This window comes from Hyperoodon ampullatus, assembly GCF_949752795.1.
Source record: "Hyperoodon ampullatus genome assembly, chromosome: 11".
In the NCBI taxonomy this organism is placed as follows: Eukaryota; Metazoa; Chordata; class Mammalia; order Artiodactyla; family Ziphiidae; genus Hyperoodon; species Hyperoodon ampullatus.
The window spans coordinates 24,035,530-24,063,479 of record NC_136924.1 but is presented as its reverse complement, the minus strand read 5'-3'; the positions used below and the strand labels follow the sequence as shown (position 1 = coordinate 24,063,479).

Genomic DNA, 27,950 nt, shown 5'->3' with positions numbered 1-27,950 from the left:
ACTGTCAGAAAAGGACACTGGGCGGTAGGGCCCTAGATGGTAACCCAGGTTATCAGAGGCGGACCTCAGAACCGAGGGGAGCTGTTTGTTCTCACCCAGTCCCAGAGAAGTGTCCAATTTCCCAAAAGGGAATCAAGATCTCCACCACGGAAACCCGAGCTCCCGAGCCGGAGCCGGGGGCTCTCCCTCCAGCAGATGGCTCCAGCCCGGGGTCTCCAGTCGCTTCCAGGCCTCTTCGGGAGACTCGAGCCTCCCAGATCCTCTCCCCGGAGCTCGCCGCTCCCCCAGCCCGGCTTCGCGCGGGCGCCCACAGCCCCGCGAGCCCCGCCTGCAGCCGGCAGGCCCGTCACCAGGCAACAGTCGCCAGCCCCGGGGACCTTGGGAGGCCTACCCCGGGCGCGGGTCCTTCCCCATTCCTTCTCGCTGCCTGAGGAGCCCAAGCGAGAGCGCGGCCGTTGAAGGAGGTCGTTCCGTGCCCGTGAGGGGGTCACTCACCTCTTCCTCTTCTCCCCCGGGAGGGGCGGTACTGGGGCTCTTTTCTCCCGCCCCCCCCCCCAAACGCCTCCTGGCTGCTCCTGCTCAGCACCGGTGCCTGGCCACTGCCGCCGGCTTACTCCATAGCCTCTCACACTCGCGCGGCCTCAAAGGCTGGAACCGGAGGAGGGAGGGGGGAGGGGAGGGGAGGGACTGGGGAGGAAGAGTAAGGGAGGTGGAAGAAGACCGAAAGACCAGCCAGCCCGGGCATGACGTCACTTCCGGCTTGTTCGGAAGGGGCGGGTCCGGGACGTCTTTGGCCTCCGCCTCCCGAGAACAGGGTGGGGGCGGGGTTACGGCCCGGGGGAGGAGCCCGGCGGACGAGTTTATGGCGGTTCTTTTGACCCCACGGTTCCGTAGCCTTGGCAGCCAGAGCCAGCTTCTCGGCCCAGGGCGGAGAATGTCGAGTTTCGTGAGCCCTAGAGATGTTTTCGGCCGGAAAAGGAGGACAGGTACACCTTCAGATCCTAGCCAAATGTGCACCGAAGTGGGGGACGGCTGAGGGGAGCGGGCGCTTTGGACTTTGCGCCTCAGGCCTCTGGGGCCCGCACCTTTCCTGGACCCGCCCCTTTCCCGGCCCACCTGCTCTCTCAGTCCCGCTGAGGACGGGCACTGGGCCTTTTCAGAAGCTACCCTCCTTGGGGCGTCCTGGAAAGCGGTGCTTCTCAAACTTTAATATACACACAGATCATTTGGGAACTTTGTTAAAATGCAGTTTGGATTCAAGAGTAGTGTCTGATATTCTGCGTTTCTAATAAGTTCCCAGATGATGCCACTGCTGCTGGTCAGCGGGCTACACTTAGAACAAGGGGTTAAAAGTACTAGATGGCAAGTCCTTGAGCACGAGGACTATTTCTTTAACCTAGCCTACTTGTTCAATGACGCTTAGAGAGGCAGACGGAAAATACCCGTCTCCTCCGCTCATAGACTCCTAGCTTTATCCACCCCACCCTACCCTAACCCAGTCCCTACTCCCTCCTCAACCTCTCCCCGTTTCCACTCCTTGCCCTCCACGCCCTACTCCTGTCTATGCACTGTCCACAGTGTCTCAGGCCAATAGTTCAAGGACAGACAGACCGACAGCTTCTGTTACAGAAGGCATTTGAAGGTGATAGGCTTTTATTTCTGTCCTAAACATCAGGCCATTATGTAAAGTTGGACATCCTGTTTCCAGTTATTCATAGTCAGAGGAAGAAAGAGCTTAAATTCTCAGATTCTAACAAAAACGAAAATCTAGAAACAGCATTCTAGATGTTTCAACATATTCCCTTATCTTATTAAAAAAATTTTAATAAAAATTTACTGGGGTAGAGGGGAATGAGCAGTGATTGCTAACTATGGGTTTCTTTTTTTGTTAATTAATGTTTATTGAAGTATAGTTGCTTTCCAATGTTGTGTTAGTTTCTACTGTACAGCAAAATGAATCAGCTATACATATATCCCCTCTTTTTTGGATTTCCTTCCCATTTAGGTCACCACAGTGCACTAAGTAGAGTTCCCTGTGCTATACACAGAGAGTATGCTATACAGTATACTCTCATTAGTTATCTATTTTATACATAGTATCAAGAGTGTATATGTGTGTATGGGTTTCTTTTTGAAGTGATAAAATGGTCTGGAGTTAGATAATAGAGATAGATGCACAGCTTTGTGAATGTACCTAAAACCCATTGAATTGTGTGCTTTAAAAGGGTGAATTTTGTGGAATATGAATTATATCTCAATTTTAAAATTTTACTGTCTACAATTAATTGAAAAAATTATATATGTACGTTATAAAAACCGGAAATATGTATTCTAAAAAGTGAGTATCCTTTCATTACACCTATTTCCTAAAGGTTACTTTGAGGTTTATCCTTCCAGACTTTTCTATTTACATATATTTGTATGTAGGTTGGGAATTCATTTTTACATAACTAGGATGATAGTATATAAATTGTTCTGCCCAACCTCATTGGTTTTTTGTTTTTACTACTTAATGAAATCCTTCCATGCTATAAATGTCATTCTTCCTAATGGCTGCTTAATATCCTATAATAAGGCTATTCCATAATTTACTTAACTATCCCCCAGGCACTGGACATTTTCATTGTTTTCAGATTTTCATTATTCCTCACAAACTTTTATTTTTCAAGAAGAACAGCTGGCAGATAAATTGATTAGTTTTTTCAGCTCCTTGCCCTAGATTTCTTTCATGCAATGCTTGTCATTGTTCAAAAAGGCAAAAAGAAGAAAGGAAAAGCAGAGTCTGGTGAAGCCACATCTCTGTAATAATCAAGACTCCAATGTGTGTGTACATTCCTTTTAAATGTAGCCTGAAATAATATTCTTCAAGACTAAGTCTAGCTAGTTATTAAGCATGTAACATTAGGATGTATAAATTCACATAGTAGTATATTTCATATCAGTAAAGCAAGTTCCTAGGTTTACTCTGATTTTATTGGCAGATGAACATGTGCAAACTTAGTAAACATATTATAATTTACACAAGATGGAAAGAGAAGAAACTTAAGAAAGGCATTGTTAGCAGGTATGCCATACAAAAGCATAAGGTTGCCAAAACAAAAAAACTTACATATTTTTGTGTAATCTAAATTTGTTAGAAACATATGTTTAATTTTTTTTTTTCAGGATGCTCTGGTCCTTTTCAAGCTACTCAGCTATGGGATGGTATTATTCACTCCCTTCAGACTCAAGTGGAAATAAAAAGAAGGAGGCATCATTTACGAACATACAAAGACTGTTTTACTGGTTCTGATGCTGTTGATGTAGTACTAAGTCATCTTATGCAAAATATGTGCCTGAGTAGTAATGATATCTCTCGTCTTAAAGGAGTTCATCTTTGTCAAGTTCTAATGAACCATAAAGTATTTGAACCAGTAGGAATGAAGCTATTCAAAAATGAAAAGGAATTGGAATTTGAGGATTCAAACAATAGTCTCTACAGGTTTCTAGGGAATAAATCATCTTACGTTTTTTGCAAAAGAAAAAAGGATTCTGAGACTGGGTTAAATGATGAAATAAAAGCAAAGGAATCTTTAAGGTTAGTGTTAACCAAGATACTGTAATACATTGTTTTTAGTTGCTGGCAGAACAGTCTTCATTGAGCAAACCTTGAATATTATGCTTTCTGTTTTTTTCAGAAGTCAATAAAAGAAATAGCCATGTAAAAATTAATCTTTTCTGCCTTTGCTCTAAAACTGTTATGGAGGACACGATCACATAAATATTTCAGAGTTTGTACCAGGAAAAACTTTATCATCTCTGATGAATTATATGCTTCCTAATTTTTGAAACATGACTTAGCCAAAGTAGATAAAGCCAAAGTTATGGAAACAAAACTAGAGCAAAAATTTTCTACTCTGTTACAGCAGCCATGATAACCTTAGAATTAACATATATTTTTTTCTATTTATTTACAATCCTAACATCCTCTTCTGGTGATATTCTGTTATTTAATACATTTAGTACTTGTATCTTTTATTGTAAGCTGCCTGACATCCTTTTTGGAAATAGGAAATGTATAAATAAGTTTTAATAAGTAAATTAAAATGCATATTTGAAATTTTGGTCCTGTATGTAATGGAAAAATTCACATATTATTTCTTAACAGACCAGAAGGCAAAGTGATTTCAAATCCTCTAGCACAAGAGGTTGGTGAGGAAAGAATTGAGGAACTTATTGATACAATGAGTGGGACTCTGGCTTTACCTCCAAACATCACAGTTGACAAACCTGTTCTTCCACTTTCAAAAGAAGGTAATTTCAGTTTTCATTATTTTTTTCCGAACTTTGTAAGAAGAGCTGACTTTTTTAAATAGACCTTACTTTTTGGAACAGTTTTAGGTTCACAGAAAAATTGAACAGAAGGTACAGAGAGTTCCCATGTGCCCCCTGCCCCCCACACATACCTAGCCTCCCCCACTGTCAACATCCTGCACTGGAGTGGTTATTTGTTATAATCCATGGACCTACATTGATATATCATTATCACCCAAAGCCCACGATTTACATTAGTGTTCACTCTTGGTGGTGTATATTATGTGGGTTTTGACAAATGTATGATGACTGTATCCACCATTATAGTATCATACAGAATAGTTTCACTGCCCTGAAAATGCTCTGTACTTCACGTGTTCCTCCTTCCCTCCCCGTTACCCCCCTGGCAACCACTGATCTTTTTACTGTCTCCAAGAACTGACTTTTCAAATACAATAGAAGTAGTGTGTTTGGCGTACTGACTCTCTACTCCTCTCCCCGTAAGAGTTTCCTTCTACATAGTGATTGCATCAGACAAGACAGGTGAGGCAATGTAGATCCAATAACATTTAGTTTATTTTTTTACAATGACCATGATCAGATTAACTGGAGGTGCTACAGTCCTTACTACCAGAAAAAAAAAACATGCAAACTCATTACCAGTCCTTATTATTTATAATGCAAGACCATCTTCTTATGAGCATATCCTTTGCCCATTGTATAAACTCCTCCCAAACATCTCCCTACTCTTTGCCTTTCAGAACAAACTAGCTAGGCTACCTATTGCTCTAATTCTCTTTACCACTTACTTCATCTGCTTGTGGTTTTGTCCTTATAAGGCAACTTAACAGTTGAAAGAAGAGCCCCATACCCAGGGCAATTAGGAGGGATACATACACAATTCATTAATGATTACACGCTTTACTGCATGTGGTCAAACCACGATGGAAGTAAGACAAGCATGATTTGCACACTGGAGGAGCAAAGGTTATCAACAATAACTAGGATAAGTGTGATAAGGGAAATGCACGGTGCCCAAAGAAAGGGTGCAGAGTGAGAAAAGAAGAGGGATTAGAAGAAGACTCCGAGAAAGATTAATATTTAGAGGACAGGCTGAAGAAGAGGAGCCAACAAAAGTTCAGTTTTTACCTATTACAAATGAAAAAGAAAAACTTGTCTCATCATTTTCCCGTGAGGATATAGGGTACCTCTAGAAATTTCTAACTAATGATGGATATAATTTATCCGTAAAGATGCTCATAAAAGTAATTTTCATTTATTGGGCCGTTCTCTGGGCCAGGCAATTTGTTATGCATTTTATATTTATTGTCTGTAATTTAACAATAGCCCTGTAAAGTGAGGGGTAAAACTTCCGTTTTATAGTTTGGGAAACTGAGACTCAGAAAGATAAATAAATAAATAAGACCTGGTAGGGAAGGAAAGCTGGCGTTCTTCTGTACTTTTTTAAACATTTTAATTTTTATCTTTGTTATATATACACATAATGTAAATCATTCAAATAGTCCTACAGGTTTTGTTACCAAAAAATAATAATTCCCTACCCTTCTCCTCTCACCCATTTCCCCCTCTCCAGAGACAACCATTTACAATTCGTATAAATTGTAATTCATGTGTGTTGTAAATGTATCTCACGTCTCAAAATGTCATGCTTATACTGCTACTTCACGCTTTTTCAGTTTTAGGGACATCTAGTAATTTTCTACAACGGAAAACAGGGTTTTAGGTCTCTTCCCTTTCTTGCATCTATCTCCCAAACTCTTTAAATGATACATATACTTTTATATGCTCTGATGAGTAACATATTTAACAAAAAGATGTTAGGTGAAAACAGGAATATCTTTAGTTTTAAGATTATTGTGTTTAGCCAGAGATTTTAAACAGTAAGTCACACAACAATAACTATTAAGTTTTGCTTTTTAAAAAAGGAGTTTTTTGTTTTCTGGTTTTTTTGGCCACACTGTGCATCTTGCAAGATCTTAGTTCCCCTACCAGGGATTGAACCCAGGCCACAGCAGTGAAAGCACCGAGTCCTAACCACTGGACCGCCAAGGAATTCCCTAAAAAAGGAGATTTTATGTTAAAACAAAAATCAGCAAAGACTTGGAACCACTGTTTTACTTTAGACTTAATTTAGTTTAGATTGTTTATTTTATAGACAAGGAAATGGAGACTCAGAGAAGTTAGATAATTTGCCAAGTTTCCACAGTTAACTAATGGCATCAAGATTCAGACCTAGATTTCCGTACTTTTACCCAGTGTTTTATCATTATTGTTGCAACAAGGTGTTGTAAATTCTAAAATGGGTACAACTGAAGTTATGTTTAGTTGGTATGTTTGCTCTTTGTTGCAACTGAATGTGTCAGCCTTCAGAACAGAGAAACACAAAAAACTATTTTAGTTGTTCTCTCTAATAAAACATAGTTTTGAGAGAAGTAGTCTTTAATAAATTACTAATAGGAAATCTCTTTATGTTCAAAAGTCTTGAATCTGCTAGGGTAGGTTTTTTGTTTGTTTGATTTTTGTTCTGTAAAAAGGCTTGCAAAAGAGAATTAACTTTAAAATTGGCTGGTTGTTCTTGTATTTAATGAGTTAAAAAAAGTTAACTTTTTTGGAATTTACGTTTTCATACCAAAACTTTTTGGAGAAAGTGCATTTGGAAGTATCTCTAAACTCTAACAAATCAGGCATGAAAGGAGTTTTTGTTGTTGTTATTATCCACTGAAATCTGATACTGCTGTGATCCTCAAGCACAAAAACAACCCCCTCAGATATAAAACTATCTGGTTTTATAAGATTAAATAATTAGCTGGCCAACAAGAAAAATTAAGCCACTTTCTATTTGGAAAAATATGGCTGGTTAAAGGTATGCAGTTGGCAACACACCTATATACATTTCAGCCAAGAAATAAAAGTATGGAGTTTCTCCTTTTTTTTTGAGAAAGGTCATTTCTTAATTCCCACAGAACTGAGAAACCAATTTCACTTGAATTGAGTTGAAAAATCTGCCAGCAGTGGTAAAGCAATGCAGTCCCAGGACTGCAGGCTTTTTGCAAATTTGTATTTGTGTGACAAGTAGAGTTAAGGTGAACCACCTTTGCTGAGATTTATTTTTTACAGATGTTTCTTACTGATAATATAATGACTAATATTTTTGAAATATATGTGTGTTGTTTTAGAAATGTGAGGGGTTCTAAAGGTGCAGAACCTCTCCCTCACCTCACCTCTGTGGGGTAGGTCTCAGGGGAATGCCAATATCAGCTGGAGCAATTCCACTATTGATCTGTTTTACCTGACTTCCAGAAGAATATGTTTGTTCAAAGGTTTCCTCAGCTGAGACAAAGTTTGATTCCTACTGAACACACTGTATTTCTCCCACCAAAACATTTACACACTTAATGAAACTGCCTGTTTACTTGTCTTTATTTCCCACTGAAGTGTGAGGTACTTAGACAGGGACAGTCCTTACCTTGTTCACTGTTGTATCCCTGTTGAATGGCCCAGTGCTTAGCTGTTGGTAGGTTACATTTAGTGGATGAATGGCTCACAGACAGCCTCCTCATTTTATAAATATTTTCTTTTTATTTATGCGTCTATACACATACACTCATATGTACATATATGTGCATGTGCATGCACGTGTGTGTGTGTGTGTGTAGGCTATGCTAAATGCTGCTTGGATCGTATGCTCTTCAAATGTAGAGTCTATCCCCTTGGATCCCCTTCATTCAGCACAGTGATCATTGAGTATGAAGTGCTCCATTAAGTTGACGGTGGTGGCTATATGTGTTGCCACAGTATCCTTCTTGAGTCTAATTTCCTCACACAGAGCTAGCTATTCTATTTATCAGCTCTGCACTTGGCTAGTATGTTCTAGACATGCACATTTCTCTGCTCCCTCACCTTCAGGTCTTTGCTCAAATATCATCTTCCCAATGATAATTCCCACACATCTTATTTAAAATTGCAATACTAACCCCCTAAGGTAGTCTAATCTCCTTTTTTGCTTAATTTCTCTCCATAAAACTTACTATTAGTTGACATACCACATATTTCACTTTTTGTTTGTTTGTTTATTTATTGCCTGCCTCCCTCTCCCCACTAGAATATAAGCTCCATTAAGGCCAGGATTTTGCCTGCTTTGGTTACCACTATATCCCTGGAACCTAGAACAGTGCCTAATACAAAACAGGTCTCAATAAATATTTGTTGAGTAAATGAATGTTCTGTCTTGATGCTATTGCTAAGAATAGTCTTTTTTCCACTTTTGGATGTATTAAAAATATACCTATTCATACTTTTTGGTGACTTGATAAAATTTGCCTTCATCCATTTCATATGTGGCTATCCTTACCTCCTTACATAGGGTGTGGCTGCTGAAGGGCCACTATTTTTATATATATATCTTTTTCTAGCACCTGGTTCAGAGCTGTGCCCAAAGGTTGGTATCGACAAATGTGGACTGACTGATTAGAGGCTACTTATGATCTCAAGCCTTTACTAAAAGATTGCTAATTTGATTTATTTGGGGCCAATAACTCAGAAGTAGTAAACTCAGATGACTTTAGGAGCCAGGCAGATTGGAGAGCAGGTGAGTACTTCATTTTCAAACGTTTAGGAAAAATTGTTGTTTTGCTTGAAATGTGGGGCCCTCTTGGCTATTTTTCCTTTTCCCACTTAAGGAAGAGATGTAACTATAGGGAAATTAATTTCTACTGTAACAAAACCAACAGGACAATACCATGAAAATGGTAGCTGACACTCAACTTCACTGTTTGGGATACAGTAGGAAGTGGTCAGGTTTGTGTTGAGCTGGAAATGACATGCCAATGCAAATAGGGTAGCCACTAATTCATATCAGCTAACTTTGGTCAGGCATTAATTCAAGCCCAGTGTCATGAGATTTTAAGATTTTTTTTCTTATTTATTTATTTGTTTATTTTTGCTGTGTTGGGTCTTCATTGCTGCGCGTGGGCTTTCTCTAGTTGCGGCGAACGGGGGACTACTCTTCCTTGTGGTGCGCAGGCTTCTCATTGCGGTGGCTTCTCTTGTTGCGGAGCACAGGCTCTAGGTGCACGGGCTTCAGTAGTTGTGGCACAGGGGCTCAGTAGTTGTGGTTCACAGGCTCTAGAGCACAGGCTTCAGTAGTTGTGGCGCACGGGCTTAGTTGCTCCACGGCATGTGGGATCTTCTCAGACCAGGGCTTGAACCCATGTCTCCTGCATTGGCAGGTGGATTCTTAACCGCTGTGCCATCAGGGAAGCCCTCTTAAGATATTTTTAAAGAGAAGCTTGAAACCCAGAATTTTATATGAAATCTCCCTTTTTTTTTTTTTTTTTTTGCGGTACCCGGGCCTCTCACTGTTGTGGCCTCTCCCGTTGCGGAGCACAGGCTCCGGACATGCAGGCTCAGCGGCCATGGCTCACGGGCCTAGCCACTCTGCGGCATGTGGGATCCTCCCGGACCAGGGCACGAACCCGCATCCCCTGCATCAGGAGGCGGACTCTCAACCACTGCGCCACCAGGGAAGCCTGAAATCTCCCATTTTTATACAAGTTAATTCTATTCAAAATACTCTATAACCAAACAAATCATGACTATGGTCCAAATTTAATACGTAGGCTACTGGCAGTAAAGTTCCACAAGAAATTTACTGTAGCTGTTGCTTTTGTAATTTTGTTTCATTTGAAGGAAAAACAAAATATTAATGATGATCTGATAATTAGGATAATGAAAAACTTTATTAACTCTTAACATGAATGACCAGAAACCCAAGTTAAAATTAACCTAATACTGTATTTTTATTTAAAAGCAATTTAACTACAATTATCTCTGCTTTGAATAAAATTATAAATAATTAGTAATCTCATTCTCTCCAATCATCAAAATAATTTATAAGCAGGACCAGTAGGTTTTTTTAATATCTGGAATTAACCTATTGATCACCTTAAAAGCTAGATAATATCACTTTATAATTAACATAGCCAGAAAATAAAATCAATATGGCTCATAATCCTGATGTCTATTTAAAGGTCAATCTTGAAAAGAAAAATTGTAATTTAGCAAATTTAAATTATCGTAACAAATTAATCCATTATATTATTAGCTTTTCTGTTGTATTATTAGAAATGGAAGAATTCTATGATACTGGTTGAATATGTATATGTTATTTATTAGTATGATAGTTATATTATTTTTCTCTCTAAGCTGTGGAAGATGTTTGGAAACAACAAACATTGCTACGTATTCTTCAACTGATTCACATTCCATTCTTAGAAAATATTTTGGAGTCTCCAGTTAAAACACAAAATCTCCAATTAAGTAAAGAGGAAGATCTTGTTATCTCAAACACTTGCCTCGACAGAGAGGTTATTCCAAGCTTTTGTCTACTTGAGTGAGTGACCATTTTTATTGTCAATGTATAACTAAAATGTTCTTTCACATATTTTGCCCTTGGTATTTTAAGGTGTGAGAACATATTCATATGTATGAGCAGACACCATCATTGATTTAAAAATTAATCACTGTGAATTCTCATTTGATCTAAAATAGAAAGACACTGGTTATGACCTGTGAGATTATTGGAAATCTCAGTGGTTTCATTCATATGAGTTCAGTCATAATTTGTCAGTCATTCTTTCCCTGCACCAGCCCTGAGTATTTTTTCAAAGTTCTGTTATTTCCATTTTATAACCATAAAGTAACAACCATCATGGTTTTTACCATTTTATTTATTCCTGCTTTAAGAGAATCCTCAGTCTAGTAGGGGAGACATTCATGAAACAAAACATTACAGTCCAATGAAATAAGCCCTATCATAAATCAGTTGCTAGGAACCATAAGTATAAGACCTTGTGTAATGTTGAGATTCCAGCAAAGAGAACTGATATGATGCTTTCTCCCACATGGGCCAAACAAGAAAAGAACATCAGACTCCAAACCTGAGAACCAGAAAGCTTCAGATCCTACAAAGAGCTTGATGATCAGAGACCTGTGAACCCACTTAGATCGTCAACCATTGTCCTGTTTGCACATGACATGTTTGCTCCTAATTCAACAGGCTGAGAAACACCCAGCAAATGAGTCTTCCCCAGCCCCTGAGTCAGGGAGAATATAGGGACACCAGCAAAGAAACAGGGTTTCTTTAGATGCCTCTGCAGGAAACAGACAGCAGCCAGTCCGCCTTTATGAGCTTCCAAGTGGAAAGTGTAGGGTATCTGCAAGAGAAATGCAATCCAACTGTCATTAATTTTTTCATCTGCAACACTAGGAGCTAGAAGATAATAAGTCACACGTTAGGCAATATGTTCCATTCAACAGGGGTTGGTGTGGGTAGGGAGAAAAAAGGAAATGGAAGGGGAAAGAGAAGAGGAAGGAAGAAGGAAAGATATTTGAGGATCACCGAGAATTCATAGAATATATCACTCAGGGACCCCCTCCTAGGAAAATATTTGAGGAAAGATTTTAATCTGACTACAAAGAAATAACCAGAACCCCAAGATGGAGACAGATGAAGAGGAAAGGAAATATTGGTAGGCAATGAACTTTGGTCTGTGCGCTCTCACTATTTTCTCTTCTCCCTAATTTTGTACCCACATATGTGCATGCATACAAACACACATGTACACACAACATATTCGAAGTTGATATGGTAAGACTGTGTGAGAATGTACAAAATATAAGTGCTAAATAAGATATCAAAAAAAGAAGGACATAGTATTAAGGGAAATTATAATAAATACTAACCTATCTCAGCAAAACCTGGGGGTGGGGAAGGTGGAGGAGAAGGGGGAATTAAAGGCCTCCAAAATCATCACTGAAGGGAGGGAGGAGTGAAAGGATCCTAAGTTGCTTATCTTATTGAGGTCAGGAGATAAAAAAGGGGAAAACAGTGTGTGGTGGGATAAACAGTGCATCTTAATGAGGGAAATATTTGGTATCTTATTTTCAAATAATGATAGAACCATATGCGCCTAATCATCAGAGTGGGAAAGGGGAGAGGAAACACCAGTGGAATGGAACAGTACAGATGAACTCCTCTGAACAAAATTTAGCAAAGTTAGAAACAAAAAATGAAAAGGTGGCCCACAAATATTTTAATTCCTTGAAAGTAAAGGTACAGAAAGGTGTGGTGGTATTTGGTGAGGAGAAAAGCTATTCCCTCTCATTTACTCCTTCAGTCATCCAGCAAAAATTATTAAAAAGATTCTCAAAACTAGTTTCTTCTTTAGATTTGGTTAATTATAAACTAGATTTTATTGTTTTATCAAACAATGTTTTAGGCAGTTAAATGGAAACGTTAACCATTGATTTATTTTACTTTGTTTTTTACCTCCAGGATTGATAACTGGCTTAATGCAGCAATTGAATGCTTGGAATATTTCCCTGACCAGTTAATAGTTACTGTCAGGGAGCAGTTAGTTCAAAACAGAAATGAAGAGACAAGATTGAATACACAGAAGAAGTTACTCTTTGATGTCATAGTAAAATATTATAATCAAGAGAGAGATTACTTATTAACTGATGAGTATTTTGATATTCATTCAGGAATTATTGAACTTTTAGGTAAGAGATGTTTAAACTTCAGTTTTTTTGCATAATCTTTTTTAATAATACAAGTTGCAGAAGATTTTATGTATTATATGAGTATTACATTTTAATATTTTTCTTCTATGATGTCAAAGTACTTCATGGAGTCGTTTTTCAGTTCACTTGGCCTGCCATGTAAATTGAACTATCAAATGTAATACTGTAGTATAGCAATTAGATCTAAGGTAATTCTATCACAGGGACATTCTAAGAAAACTTTTGATATAGTACTAGAGGATTAAAGAACTAAGGTATCTGGAAATATTGTATTAATTAGATGACCTTTTAGCAAAATAAAAATTGAGTGACACATCATGTCTCTTTTTTAGCTTTGTAGGTGGCCATATAATTTCATGTTAAAAACAAATTACTGTTTGACAATGCTGGATATAATTATGCAGTTGTTTGGCATATTATGTAGATAATTTCCTGTGTGTTTGAAATATTTCCTAATAAAAACTTACAAGTGTGAAAAAGAATCTGCAAACCAAATACAGTATCATAGCATTTTAATTGACTGCTACGTACTATAATCTCTGGGTGTTTTTTGTCCCTTGCTTTGTCTTCTTTGTAACCCATGTAACAGAAAATGAGAAAAGAACAGAAGCACTTGAAGCAACACAACTATATCTAAGATTGTTGTTGCCCAACGTTAGAGAAGAATTATGATGGCTACTCACTTTTATGGCGATTGCATCAGAACCCAATGCCTACAAATTACAAAAACAGGTGAAAAATTGCAATAACAGTTTTACAATCTTCTGCTATTTTTTTAATAAAAATAATTCAAGTTAATGTTACTCTTTCTGTTTACAGTTTGATAACAAAACGGTGGTCCTGAAAACTCATGCCAAAGCAGTTTTGCAATCCAAATCATTATTAAGAGTACGGGCAGAACAACTAGTCTTCTTTCTACTGGAGTTCCACTCTGAGCTCTTCAAGGTATCTGGCATTTTGCCTGGGCACATTTATTACTAAGCTACTTGTGTCAGACAAAAGGCAAATCATTCACTTAATAAATAATTTACTGAGTACCTATAATGTGCAATCCCCACACCCACTAAAAGAAGAAAGCAGAATTAAAACAGTGTTGATATTTGCAAGTATATTGATTAATTTCTTCAACTTATTTCTCTGTGCCAGACATTGTTTTAGGTGCTTGGAATACATTAGCAAACAAAACACAAGAATGCAGGCCCTTGAGGAGCTTATATCCAAGTGAGGGACAGAGACAGTAAAAAGAAATACAATAAATCATCATCGTATAGTTTGCTAGAAGGCAATAAATGCAATAGAAAAAAAAAGAGCAGTTTAAGGGGATTTGGGGGTGCCAGGGTGGGGGTTCGTAGGAGCTTACAGTATTAAACAGCATGGCCAAGGTTGGGCTCACTGAGAAAATGAGATTTGAGCAGAGACTGGAATGGGGAGGAGTGAACCAAATGGCCATGACGGTGGGGGTAAGTGGCTTGAGGCAGAGAAAATGGTTCCTAGAGCAGAGGCCTTGAAGGTGATGCATGCCTGGGTGCTGAGGAACAGCAAGGAAGTGGTGAGCAGGTGGGACAGTACTGTGAGGTGAGGTGAGAGATATGGGGGCCCATGTAGGCCATTGGAGAGACTTTGCTTCTCCTTGGAATAAAATGGGGAATCATGAAAGGTTTTGATCACAGTGGTGGCCTCATTTGACCGATATTTACAAAAATAACTCAGGATTTTGTGTTGAAAACAGACTATAGAGGGGCAAAGGTAGAAGCAGGAGAACCTTTTAGGAGGCTGTTGTAATAATCTGAGCAAGAGATATGATGACTTGAAACAGAGGAGTAGCAAGTAAGTTAGTAAGACATTGTCAGATTGTTGATATATTTTGAAATGTCTTAGAAAACGATTATTTTTTAGCCTCACTAGTATATTTTAATACCAGACAGTGTTACTTTTAGTGGCATTATTTCTCCAAAGCCTCAATAAAGAATTGTTCCCTTCTTAATTTTTTTGTGTAAAAAATTTATCTCATGTCATTAGAAACATATAGGTTTGAATTTTGTAGCAGTTCTGTCAATATTAACTGAAGTTACTTTTCCATTATTTTAGAGAAAAAGTTGGTACTAAGTGTATACAGTAGAAGCAGTCCCCCATTTATGAATTTTGAATGAAATGTATTCTAAAAGCTCATTTAAAAGTAAGTTGTTAAGACCCGTATATATGCTGTCTACAAGAGACCCACTTCAGAGCTAGGGACACATACAGACTGAAAGTGAGGGGATGGAAAAAGATACTCCATGCAAATGGAAATCAAAAGAAAGCTGGAGTAGCAATTCTCATACCACACAAAATAGACTTTGAAATAAAGACTATTACAAGAGACAAAGAAGGACACTACATAATGATCAAGGGATCAATCCAAGAAGAAGATATAACAATTGTAAATATTTATGCAACCAATGTAGCAGCACCTCAATACACAAAGCAAATGCTAACAGCCATAAAAGGGGAAATCAACAGTAACACAACCATAGTAGGGGATGTTAACACCCCACTTTCACCAATGGACATATCATCCAAAATGAGAATAAATAAGGAAACACAGCTTTAAATGATACATTAAACAAAGTGGACTTAATTGATATTTATAGGACATTCCAGCCAAAAACAACAATACACTTTCTTCTCAAGTGCTCATGGAACATTCTCCAGGATAGGTCATATCTTGGGTCACAAATCCAGCCTTCGTAAATTTAAGAAAATTGAAATAGTATCAAGTACCTTTTCCAACCACAACACAATGAGACTAGATATCAATTACAGGGAAAAAATATGTAAAAAATACAAACACACAGAGGATAAACAATACACTACTAAATAACCAATATATCACTGAAGAAATCAAAGAGGAAATCAAAAATACCTAGAAACAAAGGACAATGAAAACATTGTGACCCAAAACCTCTGGGATGCAGCAATAGCCACTCTAAGAGGGAAGTTTATAGCAATACAATCCTACCTCAAGAAACAAGAAAAACTCAGATAAACAACCTAACCTTACACTGAAAGCAATTAGAGAAAGAAGAACAAAAAACCCCCAAAGTCAGCAGAAGGAAAGAAATCATAAAGATCAGATTAGAAATAAATGAAAAAGAAATGAAAGAAATGATAACAAAGATCAGTAAAATTAAAGCTAGTTCTTTGAGAAGATAAACAAAATTGATAAACCATTAGCCAGACTCATCAAGAAAAAAAGGGAGAAGACTCAAATCAATAGAATTAGAAATGAAAAAGGAGAAGTAACAACTGACTGCAGAAATACAAAGGATCATGAGAGATTACTACAAGCAACTATATGCCAATAAAATGGACAACCTGGAAGAAATGGACAAATTCTTAGGAAACCACAACCTTCCGAGAGTGAACCAGGAAGAAGTAGGAAATATAAACAGACCAATCACAAGCACTGAAATTGAGACTGTGATTAAAAATCTTCCAACAAACAAAAGTCCAGGATCAGATGGCTTCACAGGCAAATTCTATCAAACATTTAGAGAAGAGCTAAAACCCATCCTTCTCAAACTCTTCCAAAACATTGGAGAGAAAGGAACACTCCCAAACTCATTCTATGAGGCCACCATGACCCTGATACCAAAACCAGACAAAGATGTCACAAAAAAAGAAAACTACAGGCCAATATCACTGATGAACATAGATGCAAAAGTCCTCAACAAAATACTAGCAAACAGAATCCAACAGCACATAAAAAGGATCATCCACCATGATCAAGTGGCGTTTATCCCAGAAATGCAGGAATTCTTCAATATATGCAAATCAATCAATGTGATACACCATATTAACAAACTGAAGGAGAAAAAACATGTGATCATCTCAATAGATGCAGAAAAAAGCTTTCGACAAAATTCAACACCCATTTATGATGAAAACCCTCCAGAAAGTGGGCATAGAGGGAACTTACCTCAACATAATAAAAGCCATATATGACAAACCCACAGCCAACATCGTTCTTAATGGTGAAAAACAAACCATTTCCACTAAGATCAGGAACAAGACAAGGTTGCCCACTCTCACCACTATTATTCAACATAGTTTTGGAAGTTTTAGCCACAGCAATCAGAGAAGAAAAAGAAATAAAAGGAATCCAAATCGGAAAAGAAGAAGTAAAGCTGTCACTGTTTGCAGACGACATGATACTATACATAGAGAATCCTAAAGATGCTACCAGAAAACAACTAGAGCTAATCAATGAATCTGGTAAAGTAGCAGGATACAAAATTAATGCACAGAAATCTCTTGCATTCCTATACACTAATGATGAAAAATCTGAAAGAGAAATTAAGGAAACACTCCCATTTACCACTGCAACAAAAAGAATAAAATACCTGGGAATAAACCTACCTAAGGAGACAAAAGACCTGTATGCAGAAAAGTGTAAGACACTGTTGAAAGAAATTAAGGATGATACAAACAGATGGAGAGATATACCATGTTCTTGGATTGGAAGAATCAACATTGTGAAAATGACTCTACTACCCAAAGCAATATACAGATTCAATGCAATCCCTATCAAACTACCAATGGCATTTTTCACAGAACTAGAATAAAAAATTTCACAATTTGTATGGAAACACAAAGACCCCAAATAGCCAAAGCAATCTTGAGAAAGAAAAACGGATCTGGAGGAATCAGGCTCCCTGACTTCAGACTATACTACAAAGCTAAGTAATCAAGACAGTATGATACTGGCACAAAAACAGAAATATAGATCCATGGAACAGGAGAGAAAGCCCAGAGATAAACCCACACACATATGGTCAACTAATCTATGACAAAGGAGGCAAGAATATACAATGGAGAAAAGACAGGCTCTTCAATAAGTGGTGTTGGGAAAACTGGACAGCTACATGTACAAGAATGAAATAAGAGCGCTCCTAACACCATACACAAAAATAAACTCAAAATGGATTAAAGACCTAAGTGTAAGACCAGACACTATAAAACTCTTAGAGGAAAACGTAGGCAGAACACTCTAAGACATAAGTCAAAGCAAGATCCTTTTTGACCCACCTCTTAGAGAAATGGAAATAAAAACAAAAATAAACAAATGGGACCTAATGAAACTTCAAAGCTTTTGCACAGCAAAGGAAACCATAAACAAGATGAAAAGACAGCCCTCAGAATGGAAGAAAATATTTGCCAACCAAGCAACTGACAAAGGGTTAATCTTCAAAATATACAAGCAGCTTATGCAGCTCAATATCAAAAAAACAAACAACCCAATCCAAAAATGGGCAGAAGACCTAAATAGACATTTCTTCAAAGAAGTTATACAGATTGCCAACAGACACATGAAAGGATGCTCAACATCACTAATCATTACAGAAATGCAAATCAAAACTACAATGAGGTATCACCTCACACCAGTCAGAATGGCCATCATCAAAAAATCTAGAAACAATAAATGCTGGAGAGAGTGTGGAGAAAAGGGAACACTCTTGCACTGCTGGTGGGAATGTAAATTGATACAGCCACTATGGAGGTTCCTTAAAAAACTAAAAATAGAACTACCACAGGACATAGCAATCCCACTACTAGGCATATACCCTGAGAAAACCATAATTCAAAAAGAGTCATGGGGCTTCCCTGGTGGTGCAGTGGTTGCGAGTCCGCCTGCCGATGCAGGGGACATGGGTTCGTGCCCCGGTCTGGGAAGATCCCACATGCCGCGGAGCGGCTGGGCCTGTGAGCCATGGCCGCTGAGCCTGCGCGTCCGGAGCCTGTGCTCCGCAACGGGAGAGGCCACAACAGTGAGAGGCCCCCGTAACGCAAAAAAAAAAAAAAAAAAGTCATGTACCACAATATTCATTGCAGCTCTATTTACAATAGCGAGGATATGGAAGCAACCTGAGTGTCCATCAACAGATGAATGGATAAAGAAGATGTGGCACATATATACAATGGAATATTACTCAGCCATAAAAAGAAACGAAATTGAGTTATTTGTAGTGAGGTGGATGGACCTAGAGTCTGTCATACAGAATGAAGTAAGTCAGAAAGAGAAAAACAAATACCGTACGCTAACACATATACATGGAATCTTAAAAAAAAAAAGTTCTGAAGAACCTAGGGGCAGGACAGGGATTAATACGCAGACATAGATAATAGACTTGAGGATACGGGGAGGGGGAAGGGTAAGCTGGGATGAAGTGAGAGAGTGGCATGGACATATACACACTACCAAATGTAGAACAGAAGCTAGTGGGATGCAGCCACATAGCACAGGGAGATCAGCTTGGTGCTTTGTGATCACCTAGAGGTGTGGGATAGGGAGGGTGGGAGGGCGATGCAAGAGGGAGGAGATATGGGGATGTATGTATACATATAGCTGATTCACTTTGTTATACAGTAGACACTAACACACCATTGTAAAGCAGTTATGCTCCAATAAAGATGTTTTAAAAAAAAAAGTTATTCTGCACCGAGTTTTTCATCAAAAAATATAATAAATGGAGAATAGGGCCCAGGTTACATAAATGTTTAATTCTACAGTCACTAAACCAAAATTCATGTTTATAGCTTACTTGTGAAATGGGTCCCAGATTCCAACCAGGAATTTAGAAAACATTTTTTCTACCCTCCTCTTCCTTACCACTTAGCCTCTCCACTTTCTTCTTTCTCACCCTGCCTCCTCCTCTAGGTAAATGAATTCTCCTCTTTCCTACATATGGTTGAAAAGTTAGAAAGGATTTTTTCATTTTTTACCTCCCCTCATGTCAGAACTAGCGGTGTCGTAAAGAAACATACTGGTTCAAATATCGTGGCAGGACACAAAGGGAGAAAAGGAACTTGATGTGGGCTGGAGGAAGTGGGGGTATGGGATTCAGGAAGCAGGGAGAAGGGGCTCCAATGACTGGTTTCTGGAGATTAGGGAATGAAGTATTTCAGGGAGATTGAGATGTGGGTATTTATAATAGGGGATCTTTAGCATGCCTAGCTTTTTCCTGTTACAGGGCTTTACCTGTGTTGTCTAGTGTATGTCTGGAACATTTTCTCCCAAGTCTTTTTATGGCTCACTCCTTCACATCATTTCAGGCCTCTGCTCAAAATGATACCCTCTCAGTAAGACAAAAGCTTTCTCTTACTGAGATAGCTACCCATCTTCTTCATTCTAGCTTCTTATCCTGCTTTGTGCTCTCCTAATGGCAGTTATCATTACCTGAAACTATATTATGTATTTGCTGATTTTTTGAAATTGTCTTTTCTCTCACATGAGAATGTAAATTCTGTGCGTTCAGACTAGATCTGCTTATTCATCACCTAGAACTGTCCTGGAAGATAGAAATTATTCACTAAATTTTTGTTGAATGACAGGATGAATTAATGGGGATGGTTTCATGTTTGTAAATTTTCAGGACAATAGAAGCTAATGGAAAGGTACCCTGGGGCTCAAGATGAAGGAGCTATGTGGCTATGAGGTTCAACATTGGTAGGTCTAGGGGGTGACCTCTGTAACAATATTAGCTGAGGAATTATTTCCCCCAGATACATGTTATAATCTGGGATTTCTTTTGTATAACCAAAACTGGAAAAGGAGTATCTATCCATTTTAAGAGAATGATATTATTATGTATTTTAGAGCTACTATTTACATATGGATCATGTAATTACAATGTAAGATTATTTAGACCAGTGCTGTTATGGAAGTACACATAATTTTTATTATTATAAGAGAACATTGCACTAATGATTGGTTAATCTAGTTTCAGATATACTACATATGGGGGAGTAAAATATAGAATTTTAAGAATTCTAAAACAGAATTTCCAGTATTTATACCCTTTATAATTCAGAGGCCTTCTGCTACCCGCCCCCTCTCCCCATCTGCAATCCTCGTCCCCTATGCATTGGTCAAAAATAGTGAAGTTTTTTTTTCTATATTGGATTACTGGCTAGAAAAAAATTCATATTAAAAATTTGAAAATATTTGTTTTTGTGTAGACACCAGTTACTTTATTGGATCTGGTTAGTAAGAAACTTAAGAAGCTTCTACATGGAGAAGATCCAGATGCTATATCAGGTATTGATTCAGTCTTATTCTTTCTTTATCATTAAGTGACTGTTATAGCCACATACGTTGGAAAGGAGCCAAGTGTGAGTATGTAATAAATATATAATGCTATAAAAGGTGGTTACATTAAGGTTATTTTTTAATATCTCCAGAGCAAGTTCTTCTCTAGTTGTTTTTGGAAGCTCTTTGTTTGATTACCTTTCTTCTAAAAAGGTAAACACTTACTATATTTCATTGCTGCTCCAGGTCTCACCTTCCCCTCACTTATTACCCACCTGCCTGCTTCCTTGCTCCTGTGCACACTGTTTTTCTTTCTCCTGTTTTTCATTCTCTCTCTCTTTCCTTCCTCTTTTCTAGGAAATGACAATGTTTTTATAGAGAAGGAGCTTAAACCCTTCCCCCTACCCAGTTGAAAAGGCTTCATGATTCTTTTTACTCCATGTCTTTTGGCAATTGATCTGATTCCTTAATTTTTAATTTCTTTAAACCATAAAATATTTAAAATCCAAATTTCCTAAGATTGTCATGTGAGAGACAAAATAAAGTAATAGGTATAACTTTGGGTGCTAGGGCCAAATTGCCTGGGCAAATTATTTAACCTCTTTGTGCTTCACCTTCCTCATCTCCAAAATGAGAATAATAGTATCTACCTCGTAGTTCTTAAATATTTAGAATTTATATTAATAATATAATATTGGGGGCTTCCCTGGTGGCACAGTAGTTAAGGATCCACCTGCCAATGCAGGGGACGTGGGTTTGAGCCCTGGCCTGGGAAGATCCCATATGCCACGGATCAACTAAGCCCATGCGCCACAGCTACTGAGCCTGCACTCTACAGCCTGCGAGCCGCGACTACTGAAGCCGTGCACCTAGAGCCCGTGCTCCGCAACAAGAGAAGCCACCGCAATGAGAAGCCCATGCACCACGACGAAGAGTAGCCCCTGCTCGCCGCAACTAGAGAAAGCCCGCACACAGCAACGAAGATCCAACTCAGACAAAAATAAATAAATAAATTTATATATAAAAAATAAACTCAAAATGAGAGGAGAAGAATATGGTGAATTTCATAATTTAAAAAATAATAGGTGGCTTCTCTGGTGGCACAGTGGTTGAGAGTCCGCCTGCCGATGCAGGGGGCACGGGTTCATGCCCTGGTCCGGGAAGATCCCACATACCGCCGAGCGGCTAGGCCTGTGAGCCATGGCCACTGAGCTTGTGCGTCCAGAGCCTGTGCTCCGCAACGGAAGAGGCCACAACAGTGAGAGGCCCGCGTACCGCAAAAAATAAATAAATAAATAATAATAATAATAATATAACATAGTTATAAATCATAGATGCTCTATTTAAATTGTATTCTTATTATTTAAATATTAAGTAGTATTGATGTTTAATATTAATTGACACTAATATTAAACCCTACTCTGTGTCAGACTGTGCTGAGCACTAACATGCATTTATGAAATTATTCTACACAATAACCTATTATGTAGGCATTATTATTACCCCATTCTATAGGTAAGAACTGAAACTTAGATTAAGTAACTTGACCAACTAGAAATGTAGGTAACATTTCTTCCTTAAAAAAAAAAAGTTTTCTAAGGCATTACTAATTTCTAGAAAAATATTCATAGAGTAGGGCATACATTTATTTGCCAGGATTATTTGTAATTTCTCAGCTAATAGATGCCATTTCCTCCCATTCCCTTCTTTGAACATAGGGTATATGGCCACAGGTCTGTTGCCACATGCATCCTGTCTGTTTGATGCTGTTAAACAGAAATACTAACGAAGTATTCTGAACCTAACATCTGGAATCTTTTTAGATTAATTAGATCTCATCTGACTAATTTCAAGATAAACTTCATTTGGCTGCCATACTATATTAGCTTTTCACATTCAATTTTTCATTAATTTTGGCTTTGAGGAAAATTGAGGAATTGTAGGCACTTTAATATTTATTTCCATCCAACATTTATTCAACAATATGCTTTAAAGGGAGATAATGAACATAAGTGCTTTGCATTGTGCCGTGTGCTATAAGCACTTGGGAAGTGAAGAGTTATCTGATAATATTTTTCCCTAAATAGCTTAACTCTCATCTCTTCTTGAAGTTTATCCCTTATTCAGTAAAATTGTCAGATTGTATCAGTATACAACTTAATTGAATTTTTTAATTGCTTCTATGTTTTGTGTTGTATGCTCTTTTCTGCATGCTTGAATTGATTACTTGAAATTCATGTCTTGATTTAAAATGTTCCTGATATCAAATATTCATCCATCCATCCATTCAATTATTCACTAAACATTTTGAAGATCTACTCTGTGCCAGACTTTGTATAGCACCACAAAATACAAGATGTATAAGATAATGCCCCTGCTTGCAATAAGTTTATGTTCCATGTTAAAAGCAACTGGCACTTAGTAGTTACAGATATCAATACATAGTTGTTGAATAAATTAATTTAGTGAAAGAACTGATGTATGAGAGAGACAACCATTTATAAATCAATCATAATAAAATATAAGAGGGATATGTTCAAGCCAGAGGAGGTTATAGAAGACTAGAGGAGGAGGATTACCTGACCTAGTTTGAGGGCATCAGGCTAGGCTTGTGGAGGAGATGATACCTAGTAGGAGTCTTAAAGAATTATATGCAAGCTAAACCAGAGGAGTGGAGAAGGGGGAGATATTCTGGACAGGAGGAACATTGTGAGCAAAAATAGGTACAGGCTAGAAATTACAGCTGAGCGGTGGCAGGAACTGAAACTAGAGAAATAGATGTCAGATCTTGAAGGGCCTCATTTAGCAGCCAAGGAATTCACTAGGCAGCTGGGGAGGCATTTTTTATTTTTTAAAAAGTGATATGGCTAGATTTATATTTTAGATAGTGCTTAGCAGCAGTTTGGAGAATCGGTTGGCCAGGGGGACTGGAAGCAGAGTTCTTAGTTAGGAGACTACTACAATGGTCCAAGTGAGAAATCATGTAGGCCTGTACTGTAGCAGAGACAAGAGGGGTGGAGAGGAGGGGACAGGTTTGAGAAATATTTAGGAGGTAAAATTGGCAACACTTGATTGCATCTGGGGGTCCGAGAGAAAGGGGACTCAGATAATTCTCAAGTTTTAAGGTGAGGTGACTGCCACCAATTCAGACAGAAAAACAGAGGAGAGGAACATGTGTAGGGAAATGATTGAATCTGTTTTGACCTTTTGATTTAAGATATGTGTGGGACATTCTGGTTGATACTTTCAGCAGAGCAGCTGGATGTGCAATTTTGAAGTTCAGGGGAAAGATATGAACTAAAACTAAATATCTGGGAGTATGTGGAAATTGAGGTCACTTAGAGTATGTTGAGCAATATAAGAGGTCCAGAATAAAACATTAAAGGACACTAATCATCAAGGGGTGAGTAAAGAGGAACCTATGACTGAGACAGAGAAGGAATTTTAGAAGGGGAATGAGGTGAAGTCGTCCTCGTAAAGCCAAGGAAATGTAACATTTTAAAGAGGAGGATTGCATGTGGCAGCAGATCAGGACTGCTCCGGACTCTCTGGAGCCAATTAGTGAGAGCTGATTTAGTAGCTTGAGAGGCAAAAGCCAGGTTGCAAGTGGGATGAAAAGGAATGAATGGGTGAGAGATTAAGAGTGGATCTATGATAAGAAGGGAAGAGAGAAGCTGGGAATAACTGGGGCGATGCTAAATCAAGCCGGAGATTTGAGCATAATGACCCGCTGAGAGGACAAAAGAGATTACTGATGGAGCCAGGCCCTGGAGGAGGCAGGAGGAAATGTCTTCAAGGGCACAGGACCGAGGGTTTGCCTCGAACAGGGGAGGGGTATGAAGAGTAAAGTTGATAGTGTGTATGGATATAAATAAATGTGTAGGTCCAAGGTAGAAAGTTGAAGGAGATCATTAAATGATGAATCCATTTTCCTTGACAAAGTAGGAGGAGGAGACCCTATTGTCTGAGGAGTTGTAGGGGGACCATTGAATGGATGACATGAGAAAAAGGGAATAGTTTGAAATAGACAGGCAATGGGAAAAGCAGTTGAGAAAAGACAAATAAATGGACTGATGAGTAATTCTGAGGATCCAGATGAAGTAGATTATAAATTTTAGTGATGCCAATTTGGACAGTAATTTTCTCAGCAGCACTTATTTACTTGAATGTTCAAGTGTAAAAGGTGGATTCAAGCATTGATTAAAGGCTGAAATTTTGCTTTGTCAGGTGTTGCAGAAAGATTGGAGTGCAAGAAAATTGAGGACACAAATTAGTGAGAAAGTGGTTCAGATGATCAGATATGTGTCTGACTCTGGATGGGAAAAAAGAGATGATGAACAAAGAAAAATGGCACATCGCTCTGAGATTGACGAGAGTTGTGACAGAGCTAAAGGCAGTATGGCATAGTATAGGGATCCCAAACCCTGGGAGTGGGACAATCCCAGGTTCAGATCCTAGCTCAGCCATGTGGTCCAAGCTTCTGTTTCTTTATCGATAAGGCAGGGCTGATAATAATAACACCTGCACACTTACACCTTAGAACATTGAAGATATAATGAGAAAAAGTACAAAAAGTTTGACACATGGTAAGCACTCATTGTAAGATATTTTTTTTTTTTTTTTTTTTTTTGGTGGTACGCGGGCCTCTCACTGTTGTGGCCTCTCCCGTTGCGGAGCACAGGCTCCGGATGCGCAGGCTCAGCAGCCATGGCTCACGGGCCCAGCCACTCCGCGGCATATGGGATCCTCCCAGACCGGGGCACGAACCCGTATCCCCTGCATCGGCAGGCGGACTCTCAACCACTGCGCCACCAGGGAGGCCCAAGATATTTTTTTAATATATAAATTTATTTATTTTACTTTTGGCTGTGTTGGGTCTTCGTTGCTGTGCGCAGTCTTTCTCTAGTTGTGGTGAGCAGGGGCTACTTTTTGTTGCGGTGCACGGGCTTCTCATTGCGGTGGCTCCTCTTGTTGCAGAGCACGGGCTCTAGGCGCCCAGGCTTCAGTAGTTGTGGCTCGCAGGCCCTAGAGCGCAGGCTCAGTAGTTGTGGCTCGCAGGCTTCGTTGCTCCGCAGCATGTGGGATCTTCCCGTACCAGGGCTCGAATCCATGTCCCTTGCATTGGCAGATGGATTCTTAACCACTGTGCCACCAGGGAAGTCCCATAAGTTATTATTGTATTATTATTTGAAGGACAGTAGATTCTGAATAGAGAGTTAGGTGTAGGATTTTAAGTTTTCAGAGGCAGTGTAATTCCAGGTGTCACCATAGGTGTGTTTAAGTGAAGCTGAGTTTATAGTGAAAATAGGCAAACCCCCTAATATTAATGGGCTTTAAGATTTCAAAGGTTACCCTGATTGAGAGTTGCTTTGGTGTGGAGGTTTGCTTTGCTCTGGAGGCTAAGGCGTCCCCATCTATAGATCAGCCTAGGGAGAGGCTTGGTTGATTGGTTGACTGTACATGCTAAGACAGCTCACAGAGCAGTGAAAAAAACACTGCTCATGTTCATGAAATTCTTTGTCCATGTTTTGCATATGCTTCTGATAGGGCTCAGGACACACTACCCCAAAATATGGCACCTGACATATTGAATATTTTAAGCTGAAAGAGCTTGAGAAAATGCAGAAGCAGGAGGATCACTCTGACCTACTTCCCCCTTGTCCTTCCTCCCTGAAACTGGCCATAAAACCCTCATATGAGAGATGCCCTCCTTATACCCAGAGGAAAGGAGTATCCTTATCTCCAAAGACAAAGGGAGGCCAAGAAGAATCTAAACAAACAGGGCTTGCTAAGTTTTCCCCAGTATATTACGATTACGTCATTCTCCTTAACCTGTCACGTTTCTCAAGGAATGTGCGCTCTTCAGCAAACTGGCATAAAAGTACATAGGTCCGGGGCTTCCCTGGTGGCGCAGTGGTTGAGAGTCCGCCTGCTGATGCAGGGGACACGGATTCGTGCCCCGGTCCGGGAAGATCCCACATGCCGCGGAGCGGCTAGGCCCGTGAGCCATGGCCGCTGAGCCTGCGCGTCCGGAGCCTGTGCTCCGCAACGGGAGAGGCCACAACAGTGAGAGGCCCATGTACCGCAGAAAAAAAAAAAAAAAAAAAAGTACATAGGTCTGTTTCTTTGAGTCTTCATTTCCTTATGAAGGCTCTTATGTCACATAAAACTTACACTAAATACATTTGTATGCTTTTCTCCTGTTAATCTGTCTTTGTCAGTTTACTTCTCAGACCCAGCCAAGGACCGTAAGAAGGTCAAGGAAAACTTTTTTCTCCCCTTCACCTCCAGTTTGTTTGCCATTTCACTTAAATTCCTGTGTATTCCACTTGAAACTAGGATAATAGTTCCTTGGTTTTCCTACTTCATGGATTTATTTTGGAAATCAAATAAAATAATGTTTGCAAAATATGACAGTGTATGTTTTGCTAAAGAATATTACTCTGAAGCAAAGAGAATATGAGCATAAGTAATGTTATCTACCACATTTTGGGGGGAAAAAGTCCAGGATAAGGCCAGTTTGGATAAGTACATTTTCATGTTTTTCTTTTTTTTTTTTGCGGTACGCAGGCCTCTCACTGTTGTGGCCTCTCCCGTTGCGGAGCACAGGCTCCGGACGTGCAGGCTCAGCGGCCATGGCTCACGGGCCCAGCTGCTCCGCGGCATGTGGGATCTTCCCGGGCCAGGGCACGAACCCGTGTCCCCTTCATCGGCAGGCGGACTCTTAACCACTGCGCCACCAGGGAAGCCCCCATGTTTTTCTTGTTTTAACTTGCTTTTCCAATTGTACTTTTTTTTTTTGGGGGGGGGTTTCACAATTTGCCAATGCTTGACATACAAGGAGTTTGAAAAACAAAAGGAAAGGACTAGCCAATATCTTCACCAGTTGGCTCTTGAGATTAATAGTAACCCCAGCATCTCTTTGCAACGAAAAAAGAAATTAATTAAGGAATTTCAAAAACACCATCCAGAAGCTTTGCATTAA

At 39.1% G+C, this 27,950-nt stretch overlaps 1 protein-coding gene across 1 annotated transcript; it reads left to right on the top strand.

Moving 5' to 3' along the window:
- Nucleotides 1-862: 862 nt before the first annotated feature.
- Nucleotides 863-27,950, top strand: DEPDC4 (DEP domain containing 4; the record flags this gene model as incomplete). The annotated part of the gene is given in 11 exon segments (XM_079715360.1): nucleotides 863-1,021; nucleotides 1,579-1,642; nucleotides 3,166-3,577; nucleotides 4,148-4,293; nucleotides 10,519-10,705; nucleotides 12,650-12,876; nucleotides 13,487-13,566; nucleotides 13,570-13,629; nucleotides 13,717-13,842; nucleotides 20,896-20,974; nucleotides 27,775-27,950. Coding segments are annotated over 11 exon segments (1,716 nt in total).